The sequence below is a fragment of the Sminthopsis crassicaudata genome, chromosome 3, assembly GCF_048593235.1.
Source record: "Sminthopsis crassicaudata isolate SCR6 chromosome 3, ASM4859323v1, whole genome shotgun sequence".
Taxonomy (NCBI): domain Eukaryota; kingdom Metazoa; phylum Chordata; class Mammalia; order Dasyuromorphia; family Dasyuridae; genus Sminthopsis; species Sminthopsis crassicaudata.
The window spans coordinates 361,577,572-361,598,339 of NC_133619.1; the positions used below are offsets into that span (position 1 = coordinate 361,577,572).

General features: G+C 34.0%; 1 protein-coding gene across 13 annotated transcripts in view; it reads left to right on the forward strand.

The window, feature by feature from the left end:
• Positions 1-20,768, forward strand: part of CLASP1 (cytoplasmic linker associated protein 1) — a 315,917-nt gene that overhangs the window by 166,533 nt on the left and 128,616 nt on the right. For all 13 annotated transcript variants that reach the window (XM_074301768.1, XM_074301766.1, XM_074301767.1 and 10 more), the window contains 2 exons: positions 11,243-11,398; positions 16,121-16,194. In XM_074301768.1, the coding sequence (XP_074157869.1) occupies positions 11,243-11,398; positions 16,121-16,194 (230 nt within the window). The remainder of the gene's footprint in view (positions 1-11,242; positions 11,399-16,120; positions 16,195-20,768) is intronic.

Consider the following 20,768-nt stretch of genomic DNA (forward strand, 5'->3'; position numbering starts at 1 on the left):
TCATTTCTATCTTCAGCTCATTTTACAAATGAGGAAACCGAGACAGATAAGAATAAGTGACTTGCCTGGAATCGCACAGCTAGTAAGTGCTTGAAGCCACATTTTAATTCATGAAGATTAGTGTTCCTTATTAAATACCAGTGTGCCACCTAACTGTCTGAAAGAAGTAAAATACTAGAAATTCATATCTGCCGTGTTTCTTTACTGAGTTTCATGGATAATATCAGAGAAACTCATTAGTCTCTCTTCCTCAATTCATAAGTAATATCAGAGACCTGAACTAGCCTCCTTTTCTCAAGTATGTTATGTATGATTAGGGGAATGTCTACCCTAAGCATGTGATGACTTCCCCTGGGAGAATGGGCCAATGAGAAGTCCAATAGCCCTGAAGGTAGCTGAAGTAGTGGAATATTTAGGGATTAGTCAGATATCAAAGACTCCAAGGTCACCTACTATATCCTGGACCATTGCCAGTCTCCTTGGCTTTTGTCTTACCCAGTAGTAAGCACAGTGACTTAAGTGATTCTGGAACTTTGTGCAACTCTACTTCATTTAAATCTCTTCACTTACAAATCAAGATAATATCCTGTGATGCTATTGGGCTTCTTTGAAAAAATGAAGAACTATAACAATATGTTTATTTTAGAATCTGACTTTTTTTTGTGATGCAGATATAAGCAGTAATATAGAAAACATTGCTTAAGAAGTAAACTTAACCCTTTCCATTGCTTTAGGGTCATCTGTTCCCCCAGTTTCTTAAATTGTAGTTCCATAATGGGGTCTTTTGCTGAATGTGAAAGTTACAAAATTAGGACTTCTTATCAATAAATGTTTGATTTGTGTACCTATTTTATACACCTATACACCAAGATCCTATAAATTTCTCAGGTGAAAAGGTGAAAAGGAATTGCAAATAGAAAAAAATTGGAGAAGCTTTGATCTATTTTCTATCAATTCAACTTTCTTAAAACAGCTTTTTATTTTCAAAATACATGCAAAGTTAGTTTTCCACATATATCTTTGCAAAACCCTGTGTCCAAATTTTTTTTTATCTCTTCCCCTAGAAAGCAAGTAATCCAATATAGGTTAAAACATGTACAATTCTTCTAAACATATTTCTACATTTATCAAATCAAACATATCTCCACATTTTTCAAATCAAATCAGAAAGGAAAAAAAAAAAACTAAGCAAACCACAAAAATGGTGTGTTGTGATCTATATTCAAACCCTATGGGTCCTCTTTCTAGATGCAAATGGCTTTCTCCATCACAAGACTATTGGAATACCAATTCTCTAATGTTAAGTTTTTGTTAGTTAGGGTTCCTTGTTGGATGAATTCAGAAGATTCCCTCTAGTGGGGAAGTTTTTAAGCTATTGGTTCAAAGGAGATTAAAACATTTCCATATATGAACTATGTAAATACTTTATAATTTCTGATAGCTTGGTGAGCTATAGAATCCTTGTGTATTCATCATTGCTTTTCCAAGTACACTAATTTTTTTTTGCTTCCTTAGACCTCCAAAGAATCTAGATTCCAGTATTTTTCTAGGCAATAAGGCATTATACCTATCATTGCTAGGAATACCTATTAACAGTTTTAGATGATCTTAAATTCACAGTATCACAATACAACTTTATGGTTTTAAAATAGCTTTGTGAATCAGTGTAAAGCTGCAACTGTGTGGGTGTTTAATAAGTACTCTGTGGTAATAATGAATTAAAATCCTGGATTCTAATCTTAGTTCAGCTAGTGTCTGATTTTGACATCAGTACAAGTTATTCAAACTTTTTATTTCTCTGTCTCTTAGATGGGAATCATGATATACTGTTAACTTCTTAATAAAATCTAGTATATTAAGCTCCAGCTGTGTCAGATTACATTTGGGGGTACAAATTTGCATTAGAGTTTTCTCATTTTAAAAGCATTTCTTATAGATCTTTTAGAAACAAACTTTTCTAGAGCATTTTAAATAGTTAATTTTACAAAAATGAATATAAAATTTTTGCAAAGGTTATTGTTATATTATGTACAGTAATGGTGGGTTAGTTTATGTGAATATTATATCACTTAATTACCTGGAGGAGTTTATCTTTATAGATTAGGACTAGACTATATTTCACTGATATATGGAACTTCCAGATAAGGAAGCTACTCTCTTATTGCAAGTTGACACTTCAGTAATCTTAGAGAGTTGCCCCTGCTCTAAGAGGTTAAATGACTTTGAGGCATACTATATGCATGATACTGATAAAGTTGAGACTTTAATGCATATCTTCTTGAATCCAAGATATTCCTCTCCACCTCCCCTCCCCATGCTGCATGTTATTTTTATCAAGTAAATTAAATTTAATAATTCATTAGGAACTTAATACTTTGATATTAACTTCTTTAAGAAAAATCTGTGGGTTGGCCATCATTTGTATTTTTTAATAGGAATTTCAACGAGATTTGTAATTCTTTGATTGTGCTTTTTTAGCCACTCCATCTTTCTGAATATTTCAGATGGAGCCATTAAAAGCATAATACTGCTCATTTTAAAACACATAATTAAACTGATGCTTTTATAGAATGCAGTTGGTGCCTCCTTCAAAAATAGCACAGTAGATCCTAACATAATTATTAAATGGATGAATTGTTCTTAATAAGAGCAGTACTTCCAAAATTCCCTTTGGGTCTTCCAAAAACTAAGAAGAAAAAAATATATATCTGAAAATTTAATTTTGGTACTGATCTTTCACAATAATAATGGTAAGCTTGTAGTTGGTAACTTCATACAAAGAAAGAATTATTGTCCCTACTTTTCTCAACAAATGATTCAAAACATTTCATCATCTTAATTACAGTTAAATGTATGTGAGTTGCAACTTTCTTTCAGTTCTACCTACCATGACAGTGATACTCCATGTGGTGATAAGAAAGGAGAAAAGGGGGAAGTGGTTCCATGTAGTCAGGTACCAGTTTTAATGCTTTATGCATGAGTTCACAAACATGTACACAAGCACTTAGGAAAAATTCGATACTTGCTTTAGTAGCATATTTTTTGAATTTCATGTTTGATTTATTTTTGTCCTCCTTGCTCCTTCATGTGAGGACTCAAATAAGAGGGAGTCTCATAGATACTTAAGTAACATGCCGTTTTAAATTATGAGAAATAGTGACTTGGGCTGGCATGTATTGGTAAGGAAAATGTAGGAAACTTATTTCCATTCCAGGAAAGGATTTGTGTTATTTTTTCAAAGTTGTCTGCCATATTTATGTTTTCTAGCCAGTTTTTCTTTAGGAAGTCATATAATGGTTTAATTCAGTCATTTAGATTAGTAGGAAAAGACTGGCCCTTTCTGATTTCATGGATCAGAAAAGAAACTATTTCTTTGGCACTAAAAGAAACAGAAGTGATCAGATTAGTTTCCTTATCTGGTATGTAAGATGTATTTTTTGTAGACTACTTCTGCTGATAATCCTGGATGTTATTTCAAAATGTTGCTCCCCTTTCTTGATTGAAAGAAAGCATGGTAGGGAATTGAGGTATATATTGTTATTCTTTGGTCCCCTCACTCTACCCTCTGAAACTCTTCTCAAAATATTAATGGTCTAGTATATATATAATATATATATATATATTTGAAAGAATGCTGACTAGAGAGTCAGCTAGATCTGGATTCCAGACCCAGTTCTGCCTCGAATAAGTCATGTTAACATTGAACAAATTCAGTGGAGTATAAGCTCATTAATGATACAACTTTGGTTTCTTTTGTGCACCTAAAGTCTGCCCACTCAATAGACTCTTTCAATCAGTGTCTGTCAAAATGAATTGAACTTTATTGAGCTTCTCTGGTTTGAAGCTCAGTTTTTCTTAATCTTTAAAATGAGGAAAATTGTAACCTTTGATCTTGTAAGGTAGCTTCAGGCTTTATTTATTTTTTTTTTTTAATCTGTTTTTCTCCTCTCCCTACCCCTACACTGAAGTGTTAACCCTAAAGGGAAAAAAATAAACTATTTGATGCTTTCATTTCTAGAGAAGTTGAGTGACTTACCTTACACAGCTGATGATTGCCAGTACCAGGACAGGATACTGGGATATCTGAGTCCAGATCCAGCACCTTCCCACTAGACCATGTTCCCCTTCTTCTGATGCCTTCACATTATGGATTGAGGATTCCTGCTATCCCCAAATATCATTAGTAAATACAGTACTCATTACTTTTAACATATGATCTTAATGAGATATCGTTAGTAAATACAGTACTCATTACTTTTAACATATGATCTTAATGCTACAAAATAAAGAATAGTATCAGTTTAGGTTGTAAGATCAGTAGACATAGCTGTCAAAACAGATTATTATAGTGTCCTAGGGATACAGGGACAAAGAAGGTCAAGGCCCCTGCCATTGAGGAACTTAAATTTTATTAGAAAGATAAATGCCTACAAATTAAGGAGTTACAAGGATAAATGTGAAATTCAGACATAATGCTTCCCCCCCCCCAGGCTGTAGTTAAGTGACTTGCCCAGGGTCACACAGCTAGGAAGTGTTAAGTGTCTGAGACCATAGACATAATGCTTTTAAACCTAAGAGAAAAAATATAGCTAATGGGAATTATTGACCTATGACAAAACATAGCTTTTTGAAGTGGAGTTACTTTTCCATTCCCTAATAAAGCATTATTAAAAATTCAATTGTATACATTATAGTTGGCAATTGACAAATCAAAATCACTATTACAAGATTCCTATATTTTTGGGGTGCCATTTTTGTCCTTTTTTGTTTAAAATTCAAGTATCTAAAATTTTTTTGATCTTGGATTTACATTTTTTAAATAAATACTTTATACAAAATTGTTGAAGTGCTTTAAATATATGATCCTTTAATTCTATGCATGACTCATATTTTTCTTTAGAATGAAAGATGATGAAACACAACAAAAAAAAGTAAAATTTAGAAAGTTTCTTGGATTAGAAGTCCTTTGCAAATAAAATTGCAACATCACAATTTTTATAACCAGTAATCACATTTCATGTTAACCGTCAACAATGACAACTGCCCATCCCATAAAAAAAAAAAAGAGAAAACTATAACTCTAGTTTTCTTTTACAAACAGACAGTAGTTTTAAAGCCAGAGAACCTGGCTTCCATGATCACAAAAGTCTTATGTATTTGACTTTAGCCACTATGTTTTGGATGTTTTTAGTTAACTGTATTTAATTAGCAGAGTTGCTTTCATTATCAGGTTATGTAAGTTCTAGTTCAAAGAAAACCTTGATGAAATATGGGGGTGCAAAAGTGCTGAATATCCAAAATATGGGAGGTCAGAGAACAGCAACTGCCTGGGTCTCCTCGTATCATCATCATCATCATCTGCTCACAAGAAGAAAGAACAATTCCAGGTACTGGTGTCTGGAATCTGGAAACCACAAGAGCAGCAGTTAACAGATGTGATTAAGAAAAGCCCTTTAGATTTGTCTTTAAAGAGAGTGCTTTCGGTTTAATTAATAGGGTTAGAGGCCAGATTTCAGAGGTGAGGAAGTGGAGGCAATGAGAGTAGATAATTTTTTTTTTTTTAATTTGAAAGGGATTTGGTTTGAGAACAACAGAAAAATAATAGCTTGAGGGAATGGTAGGGTAAAATGAAGATTTTTTTTTTTTTTTAAGTTTGGAAGAGCACTAGGCATGAAATGTGTTAAGTAGAGAGTAGGAAAATAACTTAATAGTTGGAAAGAAGTTGAAAATTAGAGGAAGTAATGGCTATTATGGGAGTAATCTTTGGGAAAGACCAGGAACTGAGTGGGAGGGACCAGGGATGCAAGTTAAAGGTTTGGGTATTGGAAAAAAGAAGAATCATCTCTTCATCAAGGACTTGAACTAGGGATATTATTAGAGTATCATGAGACATAAAGAACTGATGTTGAATTGCTTCTCTTCTGTGTGAAGTGAGATCCTTAGCTGAGGAAGTATGGGAAGATGAGATTTGGAGCAGTTGCTGTAGGGAACAGGGTAGAAAATCAGATAGGAAAGAACAAAGGGATTGTTTTGCTATATTTGTTGAATTTTTGAATAAAAGTTTAATCTTTTCAGTCATTTCCAACTCCCTCTGACCCCATTTGGGGGTTGCTTGACAAAGGTCCTGGGATGTTTTGCCATTTCCTTTTCCAGCTCATTTTTCAGAGTGAAGTGACAGCTAGTATTTAAAATTACACTTGAATTCAGAAAAACCAGTCTTTCTGATTCTAAAGCCAGCACTCTACCCAATGTACCATTTAACAGTCCCCTTTGTTATAGTTAGAACCCTATTAAGATAAAGTTACAAATTTATAGTGAACCTAAGCCCTCTAGGTCAGTTCAACAGCACCACACAGGAAGCAAATGTTGGAGAATAATCCAAGGTCATCACTTGAGCAAGATATGAGCTGTAAAAAGACAAGGAGGCAAAGAATTTGAGAGTATAGGAGTGTAGCCTTGAACTGATTATGGTAGTTTTCTGATACGGAATAGAGAAAAAGTGAAGCAAAAGAATGGTTGACCACTTGGGAGAGTACTAATAAGAAGAACTAGAAATCACTGGATAAAGAGTATAAATTTAGAAGTAAGACATAGAAAGAGAGAATAATCAGAGGTTATTTTCAAATAATAAATATTTGTTGATTGATGTTTGTTTAGTTATTTTCTGAAGAAGATCATAATCTTTGATCGCATAATTACTTATATGTGACCATCCCTATGTATAACTGGGATGAACTGAAGTGAATAGGTAATAGTTGAGGCTGAGAAACTAAGAAGCAAAGGAGATTGGGGGAATATCAGTATATGTGTTGAAATATCTTGTGATAGGAGGGCAGATGTTGGAGGTGGAGAGGAAGATTGCAAGCCAGTTACTGGACTTCTTGAGAAGGGTTAGAAGGAGGACTTTAGGACTGGTAGATAATTGCCACCAGTTTCTGGATTGAGTGTTATGTCTGGATATGATGAATGAGCCTAAAACAAGAATAGACTGCTGAGTGATGTTGGCAAGGTCAAGTTCCAAACTGGCCGTGGCAAATAAAAAATAATGCCTATTTCCCTTTTGTGGTCAGTTTGTCTGGGATTATAAGAGAGAGTGCAGCTAGTATTGGAAAGGTTGGCCAGTGAGGTTGGCCTGTCTTCTGAGGGAAGCTAGGTTCCCTTCAGTCTCAGAACAAAAAAAATTGAGGATGCAAGTCTAAATTGAAGAGAAATTTTTAAAATTTAGAAAAGGTGTCCCAGAGGGCATAGTGGAATTGATAGGAGGAACTGGATCTTAGCATGAAAGGAGTTGAATTGAATGTCCATAAAAAAATGGGATGTGACAAGGGGTGGGGAGGAATCTTCATTTAAAGCAAATAAAGTTGTGCCATAGCTGTGGGTAGAGTAAGAGATGGGAGTTTTTTAACCATGGGTGCTACATAAATAGTATCTTTTGACTGAGTCTTATAACCTCAAGAATCTTATTGATAGCAGAAGGTGTTTCAATCCTTTCCCCCTCATTGTTATCCTCCTATCCACCTACTCCCTCTTTTTTTTTTTTTTTTTTTTTTTGCCAGTATTAATAAAGAACTGAGATTGTACTGTTAGAGACTTTCCTGTCACTGGCAGCCAAAGATCTTCGAAACAGGAGTTCAATTATCTGAGCCTGGTTCTGATCCAGGTTGTTAAAGTAAATGCCAGTTGTTTGAAATGCTGATGTTTAAGGCTTTCTTCCCATAGGTAAAGAATGACTTCTCTGAGGCACAGGTGCTAAGTTGGATCCTGCAGAGGTAAAGGCTTGATGTCTGAGGTATACTTTAGCTGAATGGAATCAATCTGTGGCCAAGATCTGTAGGTTTCACCTTGCAGCAGTTCTATAAAATACACCCCATTGTTTCCTGATACTGCTACCATTCTAGTAGAAGCCCTCGTCACCTTAGATTGGAACTACTGCAATTACCTACTGGTAGATCTGCTGCCTCAAGTCTCTTCCCCACTCCATTCTGTCATCCATGTAACTAAAGCACCAGGCTTCCAAGGCTCCTTCATATCCAGTAAAGTCCAATGGTTCACCTATTCATTTCCAGAATCAAATGCAAAATCTGTTCAGTGTTCAAAGTTCTTCATTGCACTCTGATTTTTCCGGTCTTTTTACCTTACTAGTTTTTGTGTACTCTTCAATCCGATTACAGTCATCTCCCGGCTGTTCCATGAACAAGATCATACATACATCTCTTGACTCCAGTATTTCCTTTTATTTTCCTCTATACTTATAATTCTTTCTTGCCTCTTTTCTGCTTCCTGGCTTTCCCCATTTTCTTCAAATCCCAGCTAAAATCCACCATTTAGAGAAAACTGTCACCAATACCTCTTAGTTCCTTTGACTTCAGTTGTTTCTTTTAAACCTGTATGTAATATGTTTACCTGTGGGAGAAAACATTTATTTGGAGGCCTTCAAGGATAGGGTTTGTCTTTTATATCCCTAGAGCTTAGCCCTGACTGAAAGTTTAGGGCCCAGAAGAAACTGTATGTGAGTTTATTAAAAAAAATCAATAATATGAATATATAAATATCACAGTCAGTTGATCTATGTCATCCATATACTAATAAACTTTATGTGTAAGTGATGAGTCAAATTGAGGATAGAGGATTTTTGGAAGAGAAAGTAATCTACTTGATTAAAATGTTAATTGCTCAACTTTTAAACATAATTCTTGGAGATTTTTTGAGGTTATAAGACTTATCTTAGTGCCCTGGAAAATTAAGAGTATAATTTGCTGCTGAAAGATGAGCTTCCTGGCACCCTCCATGACTTTAAATTTTTATTTTTTTGAAAGTTTAAGATTATCTTTTTGACATTCTTATCACTTCCTGATTACTCCCCAGACACTGCTTCTTCCCTGTCTAATATAACATATATGTATAGTCAAGCAAAACAGAAAAATACCTGTAGACATTTGCCTATCTGCAAAGAGATGGGAAGCATACTTTTGTTGAGATCTTCTGAAATCATGACTGGTTGCTTACTTTGGCCAAAATTCTGAAACCTCCTCCCCCCATGTTATTGTGATTACTGTGTAAATTTTAATGTTATTTTCTTAGTTTATATGAGAAATCTGGTAAATTTGAACAAGTCATTAATTTTCTTAGAATGTAAGCTACTTTATGGCGATCATTGTGTGACTATCATATGAATGCATTATCAGATGTTCAACACTTTTTATTTGTGGTAATTAAAAAATTTTGTTTCAACAATTTTCACCTAAAACATGGAAGTATACAAAAGAAAAAATTAAATGAATAATTGAAATGTGAAAAATATGTAATTTAAAGTGTTTTGATAAACTTTAGTTGTCATAATTGGATTTTACTAAAGGGAAAGATATTTTCCTTTTTGAAGCAATATGGTTTTCCCCTTTCCTATATTTCTAATTTTTGTACCCTTCCTGAAGAAGAACTGAAGTTAAGTGTTTTATTGTTGTCAATAACATCGAGCAGCTTGACTTTCCTTATTTGAATCCTTTTTTTCAGCTTAAATGTTAGTTCTTGGAAATTTTGGATTAAATGTGCATTGAGAAATGTTATAGACTCAGAAAGATTATATGCTAAGACAATTCTTAATACCTGGGCTAATGGGGAGTTATTTTCTAGAGTGCAGACATAGCCATCTATGAAACGATTTGTTGTTGCTTGCTTGCATTTTGTTTTCTTGCTCATTTTTTTTTTCCTTTTTAATCTGATTTTTCTTGTGCAGCGTAATTGTGGAAATATGTATGGAAGGATTGCACATATTTAACATATTGGATTACTTGCCATCTAGGGGAAGGAGTGGGGAGGAAAGAAGAGAAAAGATTTGAAACACAAGGTTTTGCAAGGGTGTATGTTGAAAATTATCTGTGCATATATTTTGAAAATAAAAAGCTTTAATAAATTTTTTTTTAATTTAAAAATATATTTGGTCCTCACAACTTAAGAATTTGACATATACCCCATTTTGCAATTGAGGCAGGCAGAGGTTAATGACTTTCCTAAGATTATACAGCTATTATCTGAGGTCAGATTTGAATTTGGATCTATGCCTCTATGCTACCTAACAACTTCTGTATTTTAAGGTATAAAAATGCCTTTTAAATAAGTTAGCTAATAATACAACAAAGGAAGTCTCTTTAAAAACTTTGAAAGATTAGATTAAAATTTTAACAATTATTAACAATTACTTTTTTTCACTTTTGCCCCAAATTAACTTATAATGACATGTCTGCTGATAGAATGGGTTTGTTTTAAGTCAAGCTATTTGCTGAAAAGGGAGCCTTTAAAGAATCTATAGATAAGAGTTGATTAAAGAAAACTTCTCCTGTAACTACGAAAGAAAGCTCTTACCCTTAAGGGTCCTATTTTTAAAGTGTGTGTTCTAAAAATATAATCATCAGATGATTAATTCTGAGTTCACTGATTATCTATCATTGGACAGTTCTCCAGCGCATTTTACTTAACCATTACATTAAGGAAATTTTTCATCTGAAACAGCAAATGACATGGACAAACTCACCCCAGGCTGTTTATATGTATTGGTACATTAACTATTAATGTGTCTGATTTGATTTCCATATGTATTTTTACTGAGTTGATGATTTAATTTCACAGGATTGTAGATTTAAATCTAGAAGGAACCTTGGATGTGTGGTAGTCCAATCTCCTCACTTTACAGATAAAGGAACCACAATCTACTGAGGTTAAATGAGTCACTTATGCCAGGGCAAAGCCTGTATTCAAACCATGACGTTGCTCTTATTGGATTTCGTTATGTGTTTCTAAGTGCACAATGCATAAATATTTTGCATATTTTAACTTGTATCTGGTGTCTCTTTGATTCTTACAAATTTAAACAGGCTACCAAAAATTTAAGCTCAGAATCTGAGAAGAAAGGAAAAATTTAGATGAACCTGAGTTTCTCTTATTCTTTGCTAAATAATCTGTAGCTAGATACAAGCCTAGTAAGCTTGAATCTAAATCTAGTATTTCATCTTCAACTTCCCTGTTTTAGTTAACATTTTCAACTAAACACTCATTGACATACTACTTTAAGGCCATATAGCCCAGTAAGTGGAAGAGCTGGGAGTAAATGCAGCTTTTTTGACTCAAATGTGTCCACTGTAGACACTGCTTGCCATATCAGCAAAGCATCAGCTCTCTATTTGTTACTTCAAATTTCATTTAGAAAATACTTAATTTTTATATTTTTTATTTTCCCTATTCTCTTCAGATAAGAATTTTGATGATGAAGATTCTGTGGATAGTAACAGGCCTCCTTCAGCCAGCTCTTCTACATCTTCCAAGGCCCCCCCAAGCTCACGAAGAAACATTGCAATGGGAACCACTCGCCGTATTGGACCTGTTGCCCTGGGATCTAAGTCTTCTGGTGAATATAAGTTTTCTATGTTTGGAATAATATAGTGAAAATTGTTATTAGTTATTTTATCTCCTTCTATCCATTAGAAGTTGTATTAGTTATGTGAGATAAATTATCACTTGTATTTAATGAATGAATTTTGGGGAGGTTTTAGGTGTATAAAATTGCATTGGACTGTATCACTGTAGATTTGAGACTCTTTGGTTATATACGCTTCTGAAATAAATTAACAAGATACCAATTCTAATATATATATATATATGTATATATATATATGTATGTATGTATGTATGTATACACTTCTGATTTTTATGACTAAATTTTACTTATTGTTCTCACACACACATACACACACATACATACATACATACATATAAGGGGAAATGTAGCTATCTCATTGTAACTAAAGGGTTCCTCCCGTACTACTTGTTGTTCAGTCATTTAGTCAAGACCAGCTTCTTTATAACCTTATTTGGAGTTTTTTGGTAAAGATATAGGAGTGCTTTGCCATTTCCTTGTTTAGCTTGTTTTTACAGATGAGGAACTAAGGCAAACTAGGTTAAGTGACTTGCCCAGAAATGAGTGTAAATTGTGAGCATTTTGTTTTGTTTTGTTTTTCATCCCAGATTATTTTTACCTTCCTAATACAATTCTTTCTTTGCAACAGCAAGAACAACAAAATTTGGTTCTGCACATATATATTGTACCTAGGCTATACTATAAGATATTTAATATGTATGGGAATGCCTGCCATCTAGGGGAGGGGATGGAGGGAAGGAGGGGAAAAACTCGGAACAGAAGGGAGTACAAGGGATAAGGTTGTTTTAAAAAAAAAAAAAATTTACCTATGCATATGTATTGTCCAAAAAAAAAAAAAAAGTTATAATTATAAAATTAATTAAAAAAAAAAAAGTGACTTGCCCAGGGTCAGTCAACTAGTTTCTGAGGCCAGATTTGAATTCAGGCTGAGAAGTCTTCCTGATTGCAGACCTGGAACACTACTGTGTCATCTACTTGTCTCTCCATTTCTTCCTCTCCCCTCCCCCCACCTATACTACTTGTTTTTTAATTTGATAGCCAGAAATAAGGTAAGGCCTTCCTTCTCAGTCCTAAGATACTCAATTTTAAATATTTTTAGTTCTCCCTCCTTGCCCTTTCTGGACAACCTTTTGAATATACAGCCTTTGGTTCCAAGATATTCTAACTTTATTTATGTATGTTTTTCAGCTAACTATTCTTATACCCAGCTTTCCTTTGTCTTGTCCTGTTAAAGCTTTAAAAACTGCTACCATCAAAAACCTGTTTTTGAACTTCAGGGATTTATAAACTCAAAGGCAGAAATGGGCTGACAGACTATCTTTAATGGAGGTCTAGGATTAGATTTTTTGTTAGGAGAATTTTATGAAGTCTGACTAGACCCAGTACTTTCACCTTTTCTTCTTCTAGGCAAAAAGCAATAGATATAGCACAAAAGTATTAGAGAAATGTATTTAATAATAATTCATATTTAGGACATGACACCACATCCAGTTACCTTTCCATAATACCCCTCTCAAGAACTTTACCATTGACCCATCAATATTCAAATGAAACTTGGAGCATTGTGATGTGCAGAGATGGGTAGGATGTTCACTTAGACTAATTGAGAGTAAATAAAATTATTAAATAATGGCTGAACAAATTTTGGCATATTTGAATTGGAATATTATTGTGCTATAAGAAATGATGAAAGAGGTCATTTCAGAAAAACCTGGAAAAACTTACATGAACCTGATGAAGAATAAGGTGAGTAGAATCAGGAGACCAATTTATTCTTAGGAGGTAAACTATTCTATAACCCACTATACCAGATATAGGGGATAGATCTATTCTGCCCTAATTATGCCAGTTGTTTTCTTTCTCCTAGAGAATACTGAAATACAAAAGAAAGGGGTGTATCCCAGATTGGGTATTAATGTGTTTTATTAGAGTTAACTCGGTTAATTAGAGGAATATACTCCTCTAAAAGGCGAGTCATCATAGACAACAGCAGGACAAAGTTATATCATGGATCTCTGCATGAAACTCTGCTTCAGATCAGGTATAGACCTGATGGAACAGAGAAGGAATAGTGCCAAGGATGGTTCAGGATTACATGCAAGTATTCCCATGAAATAGTTGAAGCTTCTTTTGCTGTTTAGATTTCCTCTTGTAGTTCTCAGTAACAAGAAAAACAAGAAAAAAAAACCAATCCAGTTTGGAAAACTTAAGAAATTTGATCCAAAGCAGTTATCAGCCATGATTACAAAGGGCTGATGATAAATAATGCTGCCTACCTCCTAACAGAGAGGTTGATGGACAAAATATGCTCAATGAGACATGTTTTGAACGAGATCAGCATGGGAAATTTGCTTCTTTTTTTTTTTTTTTTTTTGGACTTCATATTTATTAGTGTTGTTATTTTTATTTCCTTTCATTTTTTTTTCCCCCTAGTAGACTGGGAAAGAAGGGGAAAAATATTTGATAATTTTTAAAGCATTAAATAATTTTTAAATTGTGCTAGACCCTTTAAGGGGAATAAAATAAAAATGTAAAAATTATTGTCTTTGTTTTTTTCTTCTCTTAAGTCTTTTATTGGTGCAATAGGAACTCTTGACTAAATCATTTATTTTACAGGTGGAAAAATTGAGGTATAGAAAGTTAGATGACTTATCCATTGTTCTTAATACCTTTTTCAGAGTAACCTGGGTGAATTAAATACTTTATGCCTGCTTGGGTATTTATAGAGATCTAGGCCTCACTTTATAACGACTGCTATGATGCCTTCTGTGGTCTAACTTTGTTGAAATTTATAGATTGAACCTGAATTCTGCAAAAAGTTTTGAATTTTGGGATCTCATGTATTGTAAAAGTTAGTCTCCATCCTCCTTTTTTTCCTCAAAAGCTGGATAACAAATAAGCCAATCTTGACTGTCCTCCAAGCAAATTCTTGTCTTCATTATGGGGAAATAGTAATTTCTAGATATTAATTACCTTCTTTACAACAGAGAAAAGAGTAAGCATAATATTCCTGACTAACAATGTACACAACATTTGGTCTCCATATAATCCCCTACCTCTCTCCTGAGAGGTGAGAGGTGTAACAAAATTTAGCTAACTCCTTTAGCAGAAATGAGCTTAGTATTGTTTTCCTAGCTAATTGGCTTTCAACGTAATTGATTCTCAGTAGCCAGTAAACTAGGACTGGACTACTAGTGGTGGTTAACTAGGACTACTAGTGGTCAAAAAACTTAGATTTAGATGAGCAGGCTGATTTCAGAAAAGTCTGGAAAGATTTAAATGAACTGATGCTGAATAAGTAAGTAGAACCAAGAGAAATTATATACAGTAACAAGAAGATTTTGGGTTGATCAGTTTGAAAGATTTGACTCTTTTCAACAATGAGGGTGGTTCAAGACAATTCCAATAGATTTGTGATAGAGAGAGAACTATAGAGACTGAATGTACATTAGAACATAGCATTTTTACTTTGTTGTTATTTGTTTGCTTGGGTGTTTTTTTCTTTGTATTTTTTTCCTTCCACCTTTTAATCTGATTTTTAATCTAATTATGGAAATTTGTTTAGAAGAATTGCACATGTTTAACCTATATTGGATTGCTTGTTATGAGTGACAGTGGAGAGGAGTGGGGGGGGGGAATTTTGGAGCACAAGGTTTTGCAAAGGTGAATGTTAAACTATCTTTGCATGCATTTGGAAAAATAAAAATCTATTTAGGAAAAGAAGCATGTTACCAATTGACCTCTATTATAAATTGACATTGACTTTGGCAGTCATGTATCTCTCTTTAGCAAGGAAATAAAGTATTTGTTGACCAAGAAAAAAAAAGAAACTTGATTTAAATTTTGTCTCTTCCATTAAGTAGTTTTGTGAATTTTGCAAATCCCTTAATTTCTATAAATCTTAATACTGAAAGCTATGAAATAAGGATTTTGGATTATGACTTAACACTGAGATTCTGGTCCTATAATGACTTGCAAAAACTATATGTAAGGGTGAATCAAAATTTGAAAGCATTTCTCTTGATTATAAAGTATAAGGAAGCACTGAAATTTCAAAAAAAGAAATAATAAGTCCACAAAGGAAGGCATCAGACATGAAACCAAAAAAGCTTTGAAAAACTTAATACACAATTGCTGTTTTACTTGGGGTCTGCTCATCTGGGGCTTTTTGTAAATGAAATTTTAAAGCAATTCTCACAAATCCTTGGGAAACTGAAAGTATTAAGATCATTAAGATTAAACATCTGTCTCGTAATTTAAAACTTTTTAAAACACTGATGTGATTCTTTAGCCTTCATTGGCAGACTTTTGTTGCTAATTTTTTTTTTTTTTTGACTTGAGAATCTTTCTTCTGAAATGATGTTTTGTATTTAGTCTTGGTAGTTCTCATTGTTTGAATATTAATTTATTGTAGATGAATTGAGGCTATTGAAGCCTAAACTCACATAGCTTAATCAAATATTCTATTTTTAGGCAGAAGCACAGCATCGTCTAGTTTTATTGCAACCACCTTATTTTGTTGGATTGTGTCTTGATGTCAAAGGACAATAATGTGCATTATATCTTTGATTTATAATATATATACTTTAAAAAATCACATCTTTCTTGTCAATGTGGTTTTAGATGTTTAAATCCTGTTTTATAGACACTAGCTCATTTTTTAGTTGTTTTAATAGTTTTTTTCTCTGTTAGCTGCAAAAGAAGGAGCTGGTGCTGTTGATGAAGAGGACTTCATTAAAGCATTTGATGATGTACCAGTAGTACAGGTGAGTAGGGATGTTTAATAAAAAGTTCATTTGTTCTCAGAATTCTGAATTTCTTTTTTCTTCTCTTAAAAAATTTGATTTAGGAGCCCCCCATTTTTTCCCCCCAACAAATCATACTTCATAATCTTTATAAAGGTATTGCAAGAAATTACAAGAAGAGCAAAAAGCTTAGGTAAACCCAAAAAGTAAATGAAGATCCTAAAATTCAGAATTAGAAGAAAATGGAAAAGTGAAAGTGGGACCTTCTGGGAGCAATAAGATGGTGGTGATTCTATACCAAAAGCAAAGATTTCTGGAAATTCATAGCACAAGAGAAAGCATATATATGATGAATTTGAAATAAGAGCCCAGTTTTTTTCATGAGAAAAGAATATTCTTACTTAAACTATGGGAAGCAGTGTTATTGTATGTACACAAACTTGTACACCTGTATTTTGAGGGATATTAATTTGAAAGTATTCTGAAAAGTTTTGAATTCCTGGTTAATATTCAGAGACTGAATTTAAGCTTAATCTGTTTTGTGCTCTTACATTATAGTACAGCCTAATGGAAAGAATTTGGGACTAAAATTTGGGAGATTGAAATTTTTATTTTTATTGTTTTTGTTTTTGTTATTTTTTAATGACAGGAGAGTCATTAGCTCTCATTTACCCAGCTCTAAATTTTAAGGAATTCTTTTCTTTAGTAAGATCTTGTCCCTCTTTTTCTGTTTGGCCAATTCTCATTTTCAGTTGTTTAGTTTAGTTTGTTTATTTGACTAGTCAATGTGTTACCCACTCTTTAGGCTTTTTTATGCTAGCATTTTCAGAGCTAATTTGGGGGAATTTGCAAGTTTTTGATGTTTTTGATGTGATCCGAAAAGTGTGACTTTCTGCTCTCCTGCTCTGTGTACTGGTCTTTATCCAGAACATATGTCTCTGCAACAATAAGGCTAATACACCTCTTTGCTTTGTAACTGAGAACCATCCTCAGCATTTTTATACATTAACAACACAATCCAACAACAAGAGATACAAAGAGAAATTCCATTCAAAATAACTGTCGATAGTTTAAAATATTTGGGAATATATCTACCAAAGGAGAGTCAGGAATTATATGAGCAAAATTATAAAACACTTGCCACAAAAATAAAGTCAGATTTAAATAATTGGAAAGACATTCAGTGCTCTTGGATAGGCCGAGCGAATATAATTAAGATGACAATACTCCCTAAACTAATCTATTTATTTAGTGCTATACCAATCAGACTTCCAAGAAACTATTTAAATAACCTAGAAAAAATAACAGAATTCAGGAACAACAAAAGGTCGAGAATTTCAAGGGAAGTAATGAAAAAAAAATTAAGTGAAGGTGGTCTAGCTGTACCTGATCTAGAACTATATTATAAAGCAACAGTCACCAAAACCATTTGGTATTGGCTAAGAAATAGACTAGTTGATCAGTGGCATAGGTTAGGTTCACAGGGCAAGATAGTGAATAAAAATAGCAATCTAGTGTTTGACAAACCCAAAGATCCCAACTTTTGGGATAAGAATTCATTATTTGACAAAAACTGCTGGGAAAACTGGAAATTAGTATGGCAGAAACTAGGCATGGACCCACATTTAACACCACATACTAAGATTAGATCAAAATGGGTCCAAGATTTAGGCATAAAGAACGAAATCATAAATAAATTGGAGGAACATGGGATGGTTTACCTCTCAGACTTATGGAGGAGGAAGGAGTTTGTGTCCAAGGGAGAACTAGAGACCATTATTGATCACAAAATAGAACATTTTGATTACATCAAGTTAAAAAGTTTCTGCACAAACAAAACTAATGCAAACAAGATTAGAAGGGAAGTAACAAATTGGGAAAACATTTTTACAGTTAAAGGTTCTGATAAAGGCCTCATCTCCAAAATATACAGAGAATTGACTTTAATTTATAAGAAATCAAGCCATTCTCCAATTGATAAATGGTCAAAGAATATGAACAGACAATTTTCAGATGATGAAATTAAAACTATTTCCGCTCATATGAAAGAGTGTTCCAAATCACTCTTGATCAGACAAATGCAAATTAAGGCAACTCTGAGATATCATTACATACCTGTCAGATTGGCTAAGATGACAGGAACAAATAAGGATGAATGTTGGAGGGGATGTGGGAAAACTGGGACACTGATGCATTGTTGGTGGAGTTGTGAAAGAATCCAACCATTCTGGAGAGCAATCTGGAATTATGCCCAAAAAGTTATCAAACTGTGCATACCCTTTGACCCAGCCATACTACTACTGGGCTTATATCCCAAGGAACTACTAAAGAAGGGAAAGGGACCTGTATGTGCCAAAATGTTTGTGGCAGCTTTTTTTGTAGTGGCTAGAAGCTGGAAGATGAATGGATGTCCATCAATTGGAGAATGGTTGGGTAAATTATGGTATATGAATGTTATGGAATATTATTGTTCTGTAAGAAATGACCAACAGGAGAAATACAGAGAGGCTTGGAGAGACTTACATCAACTGATGCTAAGTGAAACAAGCAGAACCAGAAGATCATTATACACTTCAACAATGATACTGTACGAGGATGTATGCTGATGGAAGTGGATATCTTCAACATAGAGAAGAGCTAATCCAATTCCAATTGATTAATGATGGACAGAATCAGCTACATCCAGAAAAGGAACACTGAGAAATGAGTGTAAACTGTTATTTTTACCTTCTGAATCCAATTCTTCCTGTGCAACAAGAAATTCGGTTCTACACACATATTGTATCTAGAATATACTGTAATATAATTAACATGTATAAGACTGCTTGCCATCTGGGGGAGGGGGTTGGGGGAGGAAGGGAAAAAATCTGAATAGGAATAAGTGCAAGGGATAATGTTGTAAAAAAATTACCCATGCATATGTACTGTCAAAAAAAAAAAGTTATAATTATAAAATAAAATAAAAATTAAATTAAAAAAAAAATGGAACTGAGAACCCTGCTTCCTTATGAATGACCACCAGCATTTACCTCACCCTGTAATGAGGACCCAGAACTACCTGTGGGCACTAGAATTACCAGTTGATTCCAGCTGTCTTGTCTTTCTGACCAGTTGTCCAGCTCTCTTAACTCTGGTTGGCAAGTTCCTAGAAGCTTCTGGTAGGTCCAGGTAGGCATTCAACCCAGTATCAGGCACATCTCCTGTCAATCTCCTGAGTTTTCTTAAGCAGAAAAGTATCTCACCCTGGCTTTCTGTTGACTCTGCTGCTCCAAAATATTATTTGAGCATTATTTTGGAAGTCTCTTACTCATTGAAGATACATCTCCTCCTCTGAAAGATGATGTTCAATTTCACCAGGTAGTTAATTCTTGGTTGTAACCCTAGGTTCTTTGTTGGAATTCTTTCAGAATATGCTATTCCATTTATTGTAATGTATTGATCATTTATTGTAAATACTGCCAGATTCTTGATACCTAAATTGCTTTTGCCCAGCAGTTTGAAATATTTTTTTCTTGAGGTTATAGTTCTGGAATATTGCAACAATGTTCCTTGAGGTTTTCCTTGTGGAATCTTTACAGAAGTGATCGATAGGTTCTTTCAATGGCTCAGGGCAATTTCCCTTGATCTCTTGAAGAGTGTTATCCGGACCCTTTTTTGGGTTATGGCCTTTAGGTAGATCCCAAAATTTTTAATTTCTTTTCTAGATCTATTTTCTAAATCATCTATTTTTCCAATGAGGTATTTTATATTTTCTTTAATTTTTTTCATTCCTTTTAGTTTGATTCCTAATGTCTCATAGAGTGATTAGCTTCCATTTATTTGCCCCATTCTGTTTTTTAATGTGTGAATTTCTTCATTTAGCTTTTGTTATTGCTTTTTCCTCTTGATTAATTCTACTTTTCAAGATGGTGTTTTGTTAAGTGAGGTGTTGTTGTTGTTGTTGTTGTTGTTTTGGTGCATTTGGCCAATTGCATTTTTTAAAGGAATTGACTTCCTTTTCTAAGCTTGCATCTCTCTCTTGCATACTTCTCATTTATTTTCTCATTTTTTCTTCTGTCTCTCTTATTTGCCTTTAACGTCTTTTATGAACACTTCCAAGAAGTCTCTTTGGGCTTGAGACCAATTCATCTCACTCTCTGAGATTTCCTCTGTGAACATTTTGTCCTTGTCTGAGTTGGTATTTTGGTCTTCCCTATCACCGTAATAACTTTCTATGATTTTCCTGTTTTTCTCTCATTTTCTTTCTCTTTTAGTATTTTCTCTTTTGTGACTTTTAAGATTGAGCTCTACTCCTGAGGTAAAGGGGTCCCATAGTTCCTTTACAGTTCTGAGCCTTGGCTTTGAGCATAGCTCCCCCTTGTGGTTGGTGTTATGCTCATATCAGGCATACAGCCTGATTTCCCAGAGTTTGCCACTGGAGGATGCCCCCACTGCTGTGTCCTCTACTGAGCCAGGACCGACAATCTTAGTTGCTGATTTGCTGTGATTAAGATCCTCTCACCAGCTTTCCCAGAGTCTGTCCAACCTGGGCTGAACACACCTTTGACCCCAGTGAGACTGACCTTTCTTGAAGTTCTTTCAGCTTGAGTTGGAGA